This window comes from Balearica regulorum, chromosome 4, assembly GCF_011004875.1.
Source record: "Balearica regulorum gibbericeps isolate bBalReg1 chromosome 4, bBalReg1.pri, whole genome shotgun sequence".
Classification (NCBI taxonomy): Eukaryota; Metazoa; Chordata; class Aves; order Gruiformes; family Gruidae; genus Balearica; species Balearica regulorum.
The window spans coordinates 76,063,550-76,080,645 of NC_046187.1; the positions used below are offsets into that span (position 1 = coordinate 76,063,550).

The window sequence follows — 17,096 nt, forward strand, 5'->3', positions numbered from 1 at the left end:
GTGAGAAAGTGCATGAAACCAGACGATTTCGCAGCACTGCCGGGGGACGTGCAGATGGGTAACGTACAGGACATTGGGGATGTCCAGTCCGCTGTGCTGAAGGTGTTCTTCCCTGAGGTCAACCCCTTAGTGCTTTTCCACCAGGAGAAGCAAAACCCAGAGGAGCGTCCGGATGCTTACGTTAACCGTAAGAAGATGCTCTACCAGATGGCCGGGCTACCTGGCTCGAAAGACTCTCCCCTCGATTTTGACAGGCCTGAATTCAAGGAGCCGCTCGTGGTGGGGCTGACGCCCCCGTTGCGGGTGATTGCTGGTGGAGATGCGGCCCGGAAGCCGCTGTCAGAGCTGGAGCAGATCCTGACTCAGAATTTCGAGCTGCAAAAGCAGGCCTTCCCAGGGTACATGCTGGGGGGGAAGAAAGGGAAAACCTCAGCCATGTCCTTCCAAAATGCGGGTGTGAGAAAAATGCAAGGAGACAACCGAAAAGATCCTGACGGCAAGGGTGGTTCGGGGAAGGAGAACCAGCAAGGGTTGAGGTTTCAGAAATCCAACCCTTGGCGGGCTGAGCTGAGGAAGCGCTTGATAAAATATGAGAAGCAGGAGGATATTGATGGCTTGCCGGATGCAGAGCTCTTCCGAAAACTGGCCCTGCACGAGGCCAAAAAGCACAGCAGCTCCAACCCGATTGACCCGGGGTCTAAGGCTCAGCAATAGGGCTGCCAGGCACCCGCATCGCCCCTTTTTGTGGCACCGATTAAGACCGATTCGTGGGGGCGCCTGATAGTTGATATAACTATTGGAGGAGGGGTGCTTGGACAAGTGATGTTAATTGATACTGGTGCCTCTTATTCAATTCTGAATATGGCCCCCGGCGAAGCCGGGATCTTCCAAACCTCTGAAATTATTGAACTGACAGGGCCGAATGGCCAAAAATCCTCAGTGCCATTCACAGGGCCCGTACCCTTTGAAATCGGGACTGCCAAAGGGTCTGAAAAATTTGGGAAAATGGAAATGAAGGGAAAGCCGGGAATTTTAGCTATCTCTGCGCTGACAAAGATGGGGGTGGTGGTGGACCTGGCAAACCAAGCGCTGTTACACTGCCCCCAGAGCAATGCGCCTGTCATCCCGGCGAGCCACAGGGTGATGTCAGTGAAAGCCCCTGAGCTCCTGGTCCACCCCGAGTGGGAGCCCCGAGTGAAACGGGTCACAGAGCAGTTCCCCCAGGTGTGGGCAAGGAGCAAGCTGGACTGTGGGCAGATTGACACTGTTGTGGCAGTCAAAGGGCCAGATCCCCCTCCTCAGCCGCAGCCACAGTACCCGGCTGAGGCTGAGGATGGCTTGTGGGACACAGTCAAAACCTTGCTGGAGCAGGGTGTGCTGGTGGAGCAGCAGAGCATCAGCAATGCCCCAGTGTGGCCCCTGCGGAAAGCTGATGGGAAAACGTGGAGGCTGACGGTCGACTTCGGCGCCCTGAACCGTGTCACCCCACTACGGACCTCTGCGGTAGCCAAGTACCCCGACATCATGGCAGCCATCTCCCAGGGATCCGAGTGGTTCTCAGTGCTAAGCCTGACCAGCCCGTCCTTCGCCATCCCCTTGCACCCTGAGTCCTGGCACAAGTTTGCTTTCACCCTGCGAGGACGGCAATTTGCCTTCACCAGAGTCCCCCCAGGCTTCCACAATGCCCCAGCCATCTGCCATGCACATGTGGCAAGGATGTGGGAGAAGCTCAGCCACCGGGAGAGCGTGCTGTCCTGTGCTGGTGACATCCTCATCCACACCCAGACGAAGGAGGAGAACCTGGAGGTGCTGGCAGAGGTTCTAGAGGCTGTCCAGAAGACGGGCTTCAGGATCAGCCCCCCAAAAGCCCAGCTCTGCTGGAAAGAGGTCTCCTACCTAGGTGTGACCCTGGGGGAGGAAGGGCGCTCGCTGGAGAAGCAGAGGGTTGAGCTAATACAGAAGGTGTCGGCGCCAGCTGATGCCACCACGCTGAGGTCCTTCCTGGCTCTCCTGCGGTTCTCACGAGAGTTCGTTGAGGGCTATGCAGAGAAAGCTGCCCCCCTCTGCCACCTCCTCAAGAAGGACACCCCCTGGGAATGGGGACCAGAGCAGGACGAGGCAGTGAAGACCTTAAAGGAGAGCGTGGCACAAGCCCCCGTGCTGGCATGTCCCCAGGGGGACAGACCCTACGTCCTGCAGCTGGCCAGCACGGGGAGGGGGCTGCGGGCCACCCTGAGTCAGCAGCACAGTGCCCACCTCCTCCCTGTTGCCCATGCCTCGCGCCTCCTGACACCAGCTGAGCAGCAGTTCACTGACTATGAGAGGGAGGTTTTAGCCTTGACCTGGGCCCTGCAGCACTGGGAATACCTGGTGGGGTCATCCCCGGTGCTGCTGAGGACCTCTCGTGCCCCGGTGAGGTACCTCTTGTCGGGGAAGGGGGACACAGGTCCCCTGCGCTGCCCCAGGATGGCCAACTGGGTGTTGGCGTTGACCAACAAGGAGGTCCCCGGGGAGGCGGGGATGCCCTCTCCTGGCACTTACGGGGTGGTAATCAGTGCAGAGAGGGATGGGGAGGAGCCGGGGGGTCCCCCAGACGAGCCCAAGCTCGGGCGGCCGCCCCTGTTTGAGAGCGGCCTCAGCCTGGCGGAGGCCAAGGAGAGGGGTTATGCCGTGTGGTTCGTAGATGGGTCCAACTACCACGAGGAAGGGGTGCTCTACACAGGCTACGCTGCCATCAACCGTGACACCGGGGAGGTGGTGAAGGGGAAGTGTCTGCCGCACTCCATCCAGGCTGCCGAGCTGGTGGCCGTGACGGCCGCCCTGGAAAATACGCCGGCAGACCAGCCACTGGCCATATTTTCAGACTCAGGTTGGGTGGTGCGAGCGGTGCTGGAGTGGCTGCCGCTTTGGAGGGAGAGGGACATGCAGTCTGCCGACGGCAAGCCTGTCACCTATGCCAAAAAGCTGCTGTACCTCACGAGGCTGGCGGAGCAGAGGCTACAACCAGCCCAGATCATTAAGGTCAAGGCCCACAAGAAGGGAACAGAGGAAGCAAAGTGGAACAAGGAGGCAGATGCCAAAGCCAAGCAAGGTGCGAAGGAAGGGCTGATGTGGAAGGCCAGCAAGCCTTTGAAGAATGGCCCTGTGTTGGTGGCTCCCAGCAGACACTGGGAGAGCGTGGACCTGCTGGGCTTGCAGGCACAAGACCCCAGCATCTGGGAGTTAGTGCAGAGCAGAGAGTATAAAGGGTGCAAGGTGTGGAAGGACGTCTCAGGGCTGGTCCTGGCACGAAGGGAGGGGGCAGACTTCCCGGTCTGGGTGGTGCCTGAACTTGTGCGGACCGAGCTGGTGGCCCTGGCTCACGAGCAGGGGCATTTGGGGACAGACAAGACCATGGTGAGGCTGCAAGGTGCTGGGTGGTGGCCCGAAATGAGAGAGGATGTGGAGAGGTACGTCAGCAACTGCCTGATGTGCGCGGCCAACAATCCTGATGCCAAAACATCCAAAGCCCTCTTGGGCCACCAGAGGATTTCTGGGCCGTGGAGCAAGTTGCAGATGGAGTTTATTGGCCCTTTGCCCCAAACAGCCCAAGGCAACAGGTATTGCTTGGTGATCAGCGATAATTTCACCAAGTGGCTGGAAGCGTTTCCGGCTCGAAACAACACGGCCAGTGCAACCGCAAAGATCCTGGTAGAGCACATCTTCTCACGGTGGGGCATCCCAAAGGAGATCGACTCAGACCACGGCCAACGCTTCATTGGAGAAGTCACGAAAGGGGTGTGCCAGGCCCTGGGCATCAAGCAAAAGCTTCACATCACGGGGCATTTCCAGAAACCTGGCTCAGCAGAGGGGCCCAACCAAACACTGAAGATGGCACTGAGGAAGCTTATGAACCAGCAAAGGAAAGACTGGGATCAGAAGCTCCCACTGGTCCTGCTGGCGTTACGGGGGGCCGTGGCATCTCAAGCACCTTCTCCCCCAAAACTGCCTCCTGCAAGAGACCTGAAGCTGCTGGGACACTGGTGGCAAAGAGGGGAGCCGCCAGACGAACTGCAGCCCCGCGTGCTGATGGACAGGTGGGTCCAGGACGTGTTGAGGACGGTGTTGGCTACGTACCACCAGCTCGCTTCGGTGCAGGACACCAACATCCCTAAGATGGATAAGCAGCTGGGAGTGCTGCTGCACCCTGTGGAGTGGAACATGGGGGACCTGGTAATGTATCGGGGGGTTAGAGAGAAGAACGAGGTGCTGGGACCCCAATGGATGGGGCCTGTTAGGGTTGTGAACAAGGCCAGCCCCTCCATGTACCAGGTAGAAATCAGAAAGGGGGCAAAAAGGCAGGAAAAATGGTTCCATTCTTCACAATTAAAAGCATGGAAGGGAAATTAATAGGGCTGGAGAGCCCGTCTTGCTTATGTTTTGCAGATAAAGGAAAATGGAAGGCGATTGCGACCGGCGGGAAGGGCGAACTTCGTGGCATCACCAGCCCTGTTTGTGCTGCGGGGAAAATGCTTTCAAATTTGTGGTTGCAGGATTTGCTTTGCTTTCTGGTATGTGCATAGCGCTGAGCACCCAACATGCCCAACCAACCCATCAGCATCTCAGACAAAAAGTCAGTCGTTCCCACCTAGAAAGGCACCCTGAAACACGGGCTACAGCCCAGCACAGAGTTAGGAGGTACACAAAAATTGGGACCGACTGGCCCTGGTCTCAAGCTCACATAAAATATACGGGAAGCATGGGTTTAAATTCTAACAAAGGCTTAAATTTGTCAACGGTGGTTATGCACGGGACAGAGGTGTACTTGGAAAATGAGTGGGGCTGGGATAGCACAAACAGACTTCCACAGCTGCTGGGGAAGGTGGGGCAAGAAATAAAGGTAGGGTGCAGGGTAATTAATGGATCCACTCACCAGCGGGTAACTCAAATCTCTGTAACGGAAGTAAAAACAAAGAAGAATCAGAAAAAAACCTGTGCCGTAGAAAAATTGGACTGTTGGTACAATTTTACTTTGGTCCAGCCAGTGTTTGTGGTCTGCCTCTGGGCCCACAACAGCGTGGGGCTGTCCTTTAAATTCCAGATTAGCACCACGACGCACTCCTTTGCTGCCGTTAAGATCTCGAAGTGCCATTTTTTGGCTTGGCATGCAGCCCAATACGCTGAAGTTGGCAACCAAGTAAAATTGGAAATTAAATACTCCCAAGAAAGTATAACTGACCCGATGCAAATCGATGGCACCACTGTGACTATCGCTGCCCCTAACGGCCGCAGGTGGGTTGTGCCAGTAAACTGCCTCCGCGAGAGCAAATCACTTAATAGATCTGAATTAGGCACGGAGGCTTCATGGTATAATCAGGATTATGGACGCTGCCCATATCTGGTCATAAACCTCCAGGTGTGGTGTCGAGGAAATCTGAGTGTAGAAATGTCCCCCGAGCTTGGAGGAACATGGTGGATAGGAGGCCCCGAAGGATTTAAAAAAGAGTTTACCATCATTGCTGTCTTGCGCCCTTTTATTTCCAAAATAGGCCCTTATGTAGTCAAGCAAAATCACATCCAAGAGCTGCTGACCGGACCTGTCAGGTCACTGAAGAAGGTGGTGTTGTCCCTGTCCACCGTTAACATTTCCTCCGTCAGACCGCACTGTACCCCCTTCCTATCCACCCTGCACGCCGGCTGGCTGGCGTGGCTCCACAGCCGCTCCATCCAGGGGACCCGGGCCAGAAGAGACCTGCTGGCCACGGCGCTGGGAGGAGGAGGCGCCGGGCTGGGAGTCCTCAACAGCATGAACGCTGAGGTCTTAGCCAACAAGTTGGAGGCTGTCACCTCAGGTGTGCAGGGCCTCCTCAGCCCCCTGAATTCATCCCTGGCCAGCCTGGGGATGGGGCAGTGGCTCGTGTCAGAGGTGTTGCCCACCTGGGAACAAATAAGTGAGAAAGACCACCAGGTGCTGTTGCAAGTGCTGGGCATCGAGCAAAATAACGTCTCTCTTGCTCTTAGTTGCATCCAGGCCCAGATGTGGGTGCAGAGTGTCATTGCAGGTATCCTGAGAGATGGGGACAACGGCGTCCTCCCCACTGAGATCCGAAAGATTGTGTGGGATGCGGCCACGGAGAAGGAGCGGCAGCTCCAAGCTTGGTGGAGGCTCGTCAACTTCACCCATGACCAGGTCCTCAACGCAGTCATCGCTCACGTTCTGACTGTGGCGGAGGCTCACATCGAAAAGGTCTATCCCATCGTGGCCCTGGGGGTTAACACAAACGGGTCTGTGGTCTACCCCCTGGAGCACCGCATGTGGGCGAGGGTATCTCGTGGGAAATGGCAATCGGTAGATTTGGAAGCCTGCATTTTGGAAAGGGGGCTGGGATTCATATGCGAAGATGATGCCCTTAAGGCGAGTGATGTTTGTTTTGACACCAAAGAAGGGGTGTGTCATTTTGAGATCAATCCCCAGAGCAGTAATAAAACCGTCTTAGCGTATGTAGGGAAAGGGTGCGTGTGTTTTAGAACAATGTGTAAATACGTGCAGATTAATGAAGTTTATAATCAGACTGTGTTTAATGACTCGAATATGTGTGCTTGCAATGTAGCTATTATTAGAGGCTGTGATTTTGTGTATAAACCGCCCGTATTTACTAGCCAGTTGCTAATTAGAAACTACACCTTGTATCGTAGTATAACCCCGACCCCCATTGGTATGGATTTGTCACTTGTAAAGGAAATGTTAGAGCATGCAACTTTACAGCAGCTGTTAGAAAATGCTAAGGCAGAAGCTAAAAAGATCCTAATAACTGTACATCATGATGGCAATGTTATAAAACAAGTAATGGAACGAATTAAGAGGGTGGGAGAACACCACTGGTGGGAAATTTTCTTTGGCTGGTCCCCCACAGCCACCGGCATCTTCAACGCGCTGCTGCACCCCGTTGTAGTTATACTGCTAATGCAAATCTGCGTGTGCTTTGCCATGGTAGTGACTTGTTACTGGATGAGGCAGGTGAAGCTCTGCATTGACAAACAGGTGAAAAGACTGGGGCTGGCCAAGCGCCTCCTACCATAGTCAAGGGCAAGACTGGGTTGGCCTCTGTGTTTGCCACCAAGAAGAACTTTTAGCTCCGCTGTTGGCTGCAACCCAGTAGGCGTTGAGCGGTGGGGACACACGCCATACCAGACCTTGATGTGAGGGATGGCCTCCTCTGTTATAAGAGAGCCATCCAGGAGGGGAGGGCAGGCCAAGCAGCCTGTGGTTGGCATGAATCACGGAATGGTTGAGATTGGAGGAATCTCTTGAGATGATCTTGTCCAACCCCCCCCCTGCTCAAGCAGGGTCACCTAGAGCAGATTGCCCAGGACTGCGTCCAGTTGGGTTTTGACTGTCTCCACAGATGGAGACTCCACAGCCTCTCTGGGCAAACCTGTTACAGTGTCTGATCACCCTCACAGTAAAAAAAAGCAAGACTTAGCATAAGTAATTTGTCTTTGAACCTCCCATCCCCAAATGCTATATGAAGACGCTGCTCTTGTGCGATTTAAGACTCCTTAAGCAGAAGAAAGGGAACAAGGAAAGCCAAAGACAGTGTCTTTGGAAGAAAAGAGAAAGGAACGTAATACCTGAGTGTGCAAAAGCACCCACTGAAGATGGCAGAGATGTTACCAGCCTCAAAGACTTGGAAAGAAAATATAAGATGAGCAGTATGAAGGACCCTGTAATCATCTTGGACTTAAAGGAGCTGAATCCACATGGACCTTTGCAGCAATTATCTCCGGGTTCCTGAGACTCCCAAGACGTCTGGCCAACGGGTTGGTGAGATCTTGTTTTCCGAGCCTGGACATCACCACTTTGTTTTGCGTAGTTGTGCATGTACCCAATAAAATCTGTCTGTTAGAGGACGGACCGTCTATTCAATTGCTGCCCGTTCAGCTGCTCACTACCCACGCTTTTAACTTTGGCTACACTGGTAAAGAGAAATTCTGGTAACAAGAAAAGATGTGGGCTCCCCCCCCCGCTTTTATAGGCCAACATCCCTCAGTTGCTTTTTGTCTGCAGAATATTCCCTGAAACACGAAGATTTCCGCCTGGGGCTGTAGAGTGGAGCTCTGAGCTGGGGCACAAACCCGCTCCTCTATTTCATGCTGCCTCTCCCATCCTGCATCACCCCCCCACCTCTGAACCCAGAAGGAGCCTTAAAATATACACGGGGGTCTCAGATGATTTTAAAACATTGGCAATTTCAACAATTAAATCAACCACCTCATTTCCAGCCCGTGTGTCTGATCTCATCTCAGAGATGCTGCTCTCTCTGAGAATGGGGGGGTTTTACGCAGACAAAAAAGCCCTTTGCAATCCAGGCTGAAATGAAAAGATTAAAGAACTGGCCTTTAACCCAGCAGGCAACTGCTGAGCTAGCTCGAGAAATGAGTTAAACCCCCCACTTTTCACAGACACCAGGCTGGGAAGTGCAAAGAAATGACACATTGCCATAGCATACTTTTTTTAAAGAAAAGCAAAACTTGAATGTATGAGTTTGATAAAGACACTTCTCCTTAAGAAGCACACATCATAACTGAGCTCATGAAAATGTGAATAAATAAATCATTGTCTAAAACCACAGAAATCCTTTTTCCCCCTCCAAGCACTGCGAAAACACCCCCTTCGCCCTTGGGATGGGAGGTTGAACTCCCACCCCCCCCGGCCTCCCACCCGCCTGGTGTCTGGTCCCCTCTGCTGCTCCCTGCGTTTTGCCCATAACAAAGCCTCACAGAAAACACACAGTTATATTGGTTAAAGCACCCTTCTTACTTGTTAACACCTTACATGTTTCATGAAAATTAATTTCCCTGGGTATAATTACCCTTTTATACAAAGCCTTTATTCCTCTAACCTGTTTTGGGAGCCTGTAGGGGACAAAGGAACCACAGAAAACGCGCCCTATCCACTCTTTGGCCCCAAACTCGCACCGGGACAGTGTGGCACAGCAGGGGTTATCCCCAGGATGATGGTATGTCCGTAGGGAAAGGATTTTCTACACCTACGTGCAGGTTTTAGCTGAACGCAGAGTCCCTGGACGGCTGCTGGGTGCGGCAGCAGCATCTTCTGCAGCTGCAACGAGCTGCTGCCCTCTGCAGAGCCGGCACACGTGTGCACGTGGGTTGGGAAAGTATGCAAAACGATGAAGTTCCCCCCCTTTTTAATATCGTTTGTTTATCGCTACAAACCGAGGAGGGCTGCTTTCATGGTCGTAGCAGTATAGACTTTGGGTGCAGCCTGGGGGCAGGACCTTGAGCCAGAGTTTTTGTCTGCTTTTCCAGTGGTGTCGGTAGATCCCATAAAGGATTTTTCCCAAACTTGCCTGATTTTCCAAGCCAAATGAGTAACACAATTGTATTCATTCCCTGGTGGTTTTGCCCCTGTCCTCTGCACTCCGGAGCAGAGGGGAGTCTGTCTGTGGAAACCCCCAGCCCATCTGCAGCACACCAGCTTTCCTCAGTTCTAACCAGATCAATCGAAGAGGCAGTTTTCAGACCTAGCCCAGCCTCCACCTTAGGCTGTGAAGATCAGTCACTGGTCCCACTGGTCCTGGTGGTAGTAATTCAGGTTAACTTTTGAAAAACTAGGGGCTAAGATGTGGAATTTTGACCCAAGTGGCACACGTGATGTAAAAATAAGCCTTGGTGGTGACGGCTTTTTTGCTTCTTCAGCGTGACTGTCACGCAAGATCTTCCTTCAGGACTCCCCGCTTTGAGCAGGACCTCGCAAAGCTCTCTTCCTTCACCCAGCATCTACAAGACACCTGCTCATTCACAGAGAGGGGATTCATCCGGCTTAGATCCTCTTGGTGCTGATGTCCCTCTAACCTCATGCACTTTGTAAGCCACTGCGCATCAAAGGAATCCTATAAAAGCAAAAGCAGTAGCGGGTGGATCGATACCGTGGAGGGCTCAATCTCGACGCGGCACTGGACTGTCTGCTGGAGTGCTCCAGTTCTGGCCTCTCCATAAGATACCTTTACAGTTGAGAACAAACGTTTTACTCCGATCAGCCCTGCTCAGTGTTTAGGCAAGCTGTCCCCCCGTTCCCAAGCGTTCTACTCCACCCCAGAGCACACCGGTGATTCCCAGAGAAGCTGGATACTAGCCCCAACTATTCACAATCTGCAAATTTACTGTAGGCGCGACCCAGCGTAGCAGAGCCGTTAAGAAGGGAAGAGCGAGAAAGCCCCAGGGAAAAAGTGATAAAATCAGACGGCGATGTACCGCACCATGCTATATCCTGGCTGAGCACCATTTATTATGTATGGGCAGGATGGAAGAAATGAGTTATAGGTGATGGAATAAAGAAGAGCGTCGAGGCTCAGAGGCGCAATGAGGAGAGCTAGTAGGAGAGCTGAAGAGCTGGGTAGCTCATCTGGGATAGATTCTGGCTTGTGTTTTTTTCTGTATTGCAGAGTCCCAGAGAAATTCTGTGATGTGCCAGCACTCAGCGTGAAGGGAGATGCTTGATTTATTCCCCACAGCAGCCTCAGGAAGTGATCAGATATACATCAGCCTGGCTGAGAAGGGGTCATGAATAACTCAGTAGGGAGTTAGTTTACTCTTAGGAGTGGAGAAATGACTGCAGTTATATCCCACAGAGGGGAAATGCTGGGAATTCTTATAGGGTCACTCATTTTCTTGAAAAATAAACCACAATAGAAACAATTTCCAATTTTAGAGAGATCTATCATTAGCACGACTGTTGAGTTTGGCAAAGCTAACACAAGACAGTGTAATTAAGAATTAGGCCTCCTACAGCACAGGGCAATCAAAATGCTCTTGCTCCTCCAGCTGCTCTCAGCAGTTTCACCAGCGGACGAGAGCCACAGGTACCTGGAGCAGTAAAATCATAACGAAAGATGACGTAGCTATGAGATGAGCTTTACAGAGTGGGTAAGGCCACACAGTGGAGGTCAAGAAGGACACCAGCTTGCGCATGTTGTCTCAACCTTCTTTTTTTTGTTGTTTTTTCACAAACTGGCGCTTCTTGCTGTTTCGAGCGCGGAGCGGAAAGATGAAAGGCAAGCTGTGCACCGGCGTACGTACCCTGCGCCCGGCGAGCCCCCGGCTGCAGCTGCGTGGCAGGCAGCGTGCAGGATCTGCTCGGGCTGGGCGACACGACACCTTCACCGCAGGTGCAGCGCCGGGGTCGGCACACCAGCGCTCCCGAACGAGCACGGCTGGTGCGTGCGGTCTGATTTCTTCATTTGCCGAGCTAGAAAAAAAGAAGAAGAAAAAGAGATGTAAACAAACCAGAAGGCAGGCGGGGAAGCAGCTGGCATCATCTTCTCCCTCAGGTTCGAGAGGGGTTTTTTCTTAAAACAAAGCCCCTTCCATACAATCCTCTCCTTTTGAGGGTAATTCTAAGGAAATGAGTACGTAGCACCTCTTTGCTTTAGGCTGTGAGAGCAGATACCCTCACACAGGGAGATGAAACAACTTGGCAGGGAAGAGACACTCATCCTGAGAGTTTTCAAAAAATATCACAGGTCTGTAAGCGCCTAAACAGACACAATCGCCAGGAACGCTAACTGCTGACCATTGCCAGAGGGTCCCAAACCCCAGACTTCATGTTTGTCACGGTTTAACCCGGCAGCTAAAACAATCACGCGGCCGTTCGCTCACCCCCCTGCTGCAGTGGGAAGGGGAAGAGAATCAAAAAGGAAAGAAAAAGGTAAAACTCGTGGGTTGAGATAAAGACAGTTTTATAGGACAGAAAAGGATGATGATGATGATATAACATAGAAAACAAGTGAGGCACAGCACAAGATGTCACCCCCCAAAGCCAATGCTCAGCTAGCTCCCGAGCCGTGCTGCCTCCTGACCACCCCCCAGTTATATACAGAGCATGACATCGTATGGTATGGAATATCCCTGTGGTAGTTTGGGTCAGCTGGCCTGGCCGCATCCCCTCCCAGCTCCTTGTGCACCCCCAACCTACTCGCTGGCAAACCAGTACAAGAAGCTGAAAAGTCCTTGACTGCTTGGCAACAACTAAAGTATCAGTGTGTCATCGACATTTTTCTCATCCTAAACCCAAAGTACAGCGCTATATCAGCTGCTAGGAAGAAAATTAACTCTATCCCTGCCGAAACCAGGACAACGTCTGATGTTGCTTTGTAGGATGCAACTGCACTATCATAGTCTTGATTTCACATTGGCTTCCCAGGCATCCTCCTCTACCCTGAGCACGACAGCACGGAGCTGGGAAGGAGCTCATGTGTGAAGGAATTTCTGATGTCCATTGACTACTACACTCAATACAGGTGCAAAAAGTGCCTCCCCAAGGGGCCCTGAGGCCTCTACATCATGGGCACCACTGAGAGGAGCTATTTGGCCCAGGAACCTCAGTGCGTGCACAGGTGGTGCTGCTGAAGGCGGGTCTAGGTGCTGAGAGAAACCCACCTGAGCTGAGGGCATCCTGCATGGTCCCTTGATCTGGATTTGCATGGAGCTACAGCACCAACACTTCTACCGACCTCTAAGATTCTGTGAGCAAAAGAGCCAAATCTTGCAAGCTGCTGAGATGCCTCACGTTGCAGCAGTCACACATTACCTCGCCTGGGACAGCGACGCAACTGGTCGCCTGGTGTTGCAGCAACAAGGGGAGTGCAAAGCAAGAGAGGGAACGTTACTGGGGTGAAGCTAAGCAAGGTAGACCGATTTTTAATTTTTAGCACAAGAGATGGATTTGAGAAAGGCTGAGGGTACGGTAGGAAAGAACTGAGCTGATGCAGAAAGTTCCCACAGCTTCTGCCATCGCGCACTCAAAGCACGGACTCCATTTGCACATGAAGTCAAATGAACGTAAGGATGCAGACTTCAGAGTTTTGATTAACACTCCGAGAACTTGTATATACACCATGGTACTTCAATGTGTTATTTACCATTGGCATATCCCTGACAGGGAGGAGTGAAGAGAAATAGAAATCCTAATTTCTGCTGACTCCAAAAGGGAAGGTTTTGCCACTTTGGCTCAGAAATCGCATCAAGAGAGACTGATATAACGCAGTTCCAAATGAAACATTTTGAGGGAAAAAGCTTAGCTGTCAGCAAGAGGTAGCATAGTCAATACATTCCTCACACAGCGTGATATTATTGATAACTGTGGTTCAGCCTGCGGAGCTTGAATTTATAACACAGATGGTTTGGAAACATCTAGCACTTTGCTTTGGGGAAAACAACTTTATTTCAACTGTTTGTTAGGTTAGTGCTCAGGACGTGACTGTGAAGTTTCACTGTTAGTTCTAAGAAATCCTACTTCATGTTAAAGGTTTCTTTTAAACCTCGCCCCCCCCCCCCCCCCCCCCCCCCCCCCCCCCCCGCACAGAGATTTTCAGTTTTCCCCACAGCTCTGGGAGGGAAAAAAAAAAAATAAAAATTACAGTGTACCACTTCTTTCACATTCCCCACTAAGATTCTGGTTTTATTTCAAATTTTCATGTCTCAAGTAGAGAAACAGCAAAGACCCAAGCCTGTCAATGCAAGAAGTAAAGGTCTGTGACCTGAGGGTCTGAGTTTTTGGCTGGTGGTGTTGAGTATGAATCCTACAACGAAGCCCATCGGTGAGACAAGCGGTACTCAGCACATCGGGCAAGGCAGGCTCCTGCAGGTGGTCAAGGCTTGTGGAAATGTCGTCAGTCACCTGTGGAAATTAAGATTTATGCCTGCGCCCAGCCTTCCACCCTCGAGCAGGAGCGAATGTCAGCGCACGCCTAGGAGCTAAGTTGGGCAGGCAGTTTGCTGGAGATCACGGAAATCGAAACAGAATGTTCTTAAAGTTCAATAGGAATCAATACCTAAAGCTTTGCTCTGCCAGAAATAACTGGCTGAAATGGCATTTCATTGCTTTCACCTGTAAATCGAGCTCTCTGAAACAAAGGACAGTAGCTTATTTGGAGATGAGGAACACTTGCTCTTTTTCCCAAAGCTTTCCCACAGAAAGATTTATGGCACTGTACTTATTTACGGTCTCCTATTTATTTATTTATTTTTTGTGACCCACTTTTGTGATACCTGCATTCATCACCAGGTGAGGGTATAGTCAAGAACTGCTACGGCTGGTCGGGGTTAAAAAGAGACTGTGCCTAGCTGCTCACCACCTCACTCCAAAAATATGAGGACAGGAAACTGCTACAGCTGGAAAGACACCAGCAGGGCTGTAGCCTCCACCCTCAGGTCATTTCCACCAGTGGATATGAAGAAGAACCAGCAGCTGTAACATGGTAAGGTTAAAAAAGCTGCAGCTGGAAAAGCTCATCTGGCACCATGTTCCTGGCAAGTTGTAAATCACAGGAGAAGCTTGTGGAAAGGCTGGAAAGAGAATCCAAATCTGCCAGTCCTCACCGTGGTGTTTTCATCTTGGTGTTCTGGCCGATAAATACAGCCATTAAGCACACTGTCAGCTTCTATGTTGTTGGATGACAGCGCTGGCCAAGAGCTCTATGCTGAAAAAATCCCACCTTAATTAAACTGTAATATTCCCCTAACTAGCTCAAACAACATTTTTACACTGTGATCTGATTCCACAGACACATGGTAAATTTGAGATGCAGCTCAAGGCACTGCATTCAGGTGATTTACACTGATGTCAGTTGAATGCCTCTCAATCTTTATAGAAATACGCTCGGACAAGTTTAGCAGGTTCGGTATGAGGAGGATGGTGTCTCACAGGCCAACAGTAGGGTTAACTCACCAGGTGTTAGCGTTCCCAGTGTGCCTCGCTGAAACCACAGCCTGGGTTCAGGGCACGCAAGGCGACTTCAGCGGTTCTGCCTTTTATCGCAAGACTTCAAAATGAGAACCCTCCACCGAGAAAACAACTTCTTGCTCACTTCACGGGACGCAGAAAGAGATGTCCTCTTTCAGTTGCGGCCGTTTTCAGACAGACCTCGCTCTAGGATCTCACCACAAATTTTTCACGTACTGCAGGCAGTCATGAAAAGGAAAACACCAGAATGAAAAAAAATCATGAAAAGGAACACAAACAATCAAAAAGTTACAATATTTCGCAGAACAGCAGAGTCATGCCACTCTTCATGGGACACCAAATGTGACAGTTGCTTTCAGAGGTGAGCATCAAGGCTCTATTACGTGTTCATTGAACAAGCAACTCCAACGCTTTCAGGTATTTCTTGGTATTCCTGCTCCAGCAGAAGGGTGGCCTTGCCTCCCTCTAATGGCAGCTGCTCTCCCAGGGGTTAAGCTGATCTGTTTGCCTGTGAAGGAGAACAGTGGGTGCAGGGACACAGGGATGGCACAGGGGATGGTAACCTTCAGGAGAAAGGAGAGGAAACTGGCAGCAGCAGTCTGCTTCAGGGGCACATCACGGGCAGGATAAATCTGCCAGAGTCCCCTTCTGCACCATGTGTTGATAAAAAAAGAGGCCTTGGAAGAATTATTTGATCCAGGTGACCTGGTGAACCAGACAGAGCCAAAATTGAAATGCAGGAGTCTTCACTTAAAGCCCAGTTTTAAACTCTGGCAGTTTTAACCTTGGTTTTGTACTAAGCTGCATGTACACAGTTTTAACTTGCCTTTTTGATACGCAGCAGTTCTTTCACAAAGCCAAGCAGCACACAGGTTTACTGGAAGAGGAGACAGGTCCAATTTAGTGCTGTTGGCCTTCACAGAGCAACCCTCGTGCCTGCATAAACCACCACTGACTCCAGGGCAGATCTGCAAGTCCTTCTGCTCAGACGTGACAGAAAAATCTGTGACTTGATTCTCAAATCAGAACTGTAATGCTTTGGTAGTTTTAATGGGAGGAACAGATGAGCAGAATTAGCTTTCATCACAGGCTGTGTGGATTTCTTTGCTACTAAGAAGTGAAAGAAGACATATTTACAGTAAAGGGTAAAGAAAGTCATCAATCTCTGTGCCTAGTATTTTAAAATGTCTAGCACGTAGCTAACGATTGGCACAAATGTGAAAGGCTAGGAACGAGGCAATCAGGAAACACATGAACAATAATCATTATTTATGATGTTAGAAAATTGGATATCACTTATCTAAATCAGAGCTGTAAGTCATTTCTGCTAGATGAGCATCTGCCATGTCTCATTTGCAGCATTTACATTGTAGATTAATCATTGTTTAATTAAAATCTGGCAAGAACACATCTTTTGGGATCCTATCTTTCATGTCTGATACCAAGAAACTTTGTTTAGAGCTATTCCACATAGTTTGTGCAACCACTTTCCAGGGGGTGGGCGAGGAGGGTACAGAGTTTAAGTACAGATTTGGGAATGATCACTGAAAAAAACCAAAAACATCTCCTTGTTCTGCCAACCCATGCTTTTACCATATTTTCAGAGCTGTTAATCTCCTTCTCCTGATTTCCAAGAGTGGAACGCTTATTTCAAAAGTAAATTGGCACTCATTTCCCTTCAATTAGTCTGCTCCTTGTGTACATCATGGCCTTTCCCTCTGCTGGAGGTCTAATTGTTTTCTTAGGCTGACTTCCTAAGGAAAGGAAGAGTACGTGACCATATGGAGCAAGGGTTGCCTACTAACAATTGTGAAGACACTGGCCATATTTGTACAGTCCTATTTGACAGAGCGGCAGAAATATCAAAGAGTTCTTACAAGGCCTAGTTTGCTAAACTAGGTGTCCCGAGAGAAAAGAAAGTCATTATTTGTCTTACATGGGAGACAAGCTGCAGTGTTGCCCATGTTATTCTCACAGCAAAGAGTATATATAGGAGAGAGCACTTAAAAACCTCCCCAGTCACACTGTGGGACAACACAAGCAGCCTGCAGTTGGCAGTTTACAACAGCTCACAACTGTCATCAACAGTTAGCGTAAGTTATGATCCAATCTGCTCTCTTCCCAAGTAAATAATGAGAAAAGCAGTTATTAATGTGTGACTTGAGACTCCAGATGAGCAGGGGCTAAGGAAACCAGGGAGAGAGTCCTTGGAAAGACACAGAAAAGCATGTAACTCCCGAGAGACGAAGAGCCACTGAAGAAAGCAAAGGCATTATCAGCCTCAAACAAAGACCAGGAAAGATTAGGAAAGGGGACCAGAACAAGGACCCTGTGTACACTTTGAACTTAAAAC

The 17,096-nt window shown here is 50.5% G+C and overlaps 1 protein-coding gene across 1 annotated transcript; it reads left to right on the forward strand.

Annotated features, from left to right (window-relative positions):
- The first annotated feature begins 4,435 nt into the window (after positions 1 to 4,435).
- LOC104632952 (uncharacterized) lies at positions 4,436 to 7,885 on the forward strand. The gene has a single exon (XM_010299006.2). The coding sequence runs from the start codon at positions 4,436 to 4,438 to the stop codon at positions 7,058 to 7,060; it is 2,625 nt and encodes an 874-aa protein (XP_010297308.2). The 3' UTR covers positions 7,061 to 7,885.
- The last annotated feature ends 9,211 nt before the right edge of the window (positions 7,886 to 17,096 follow it).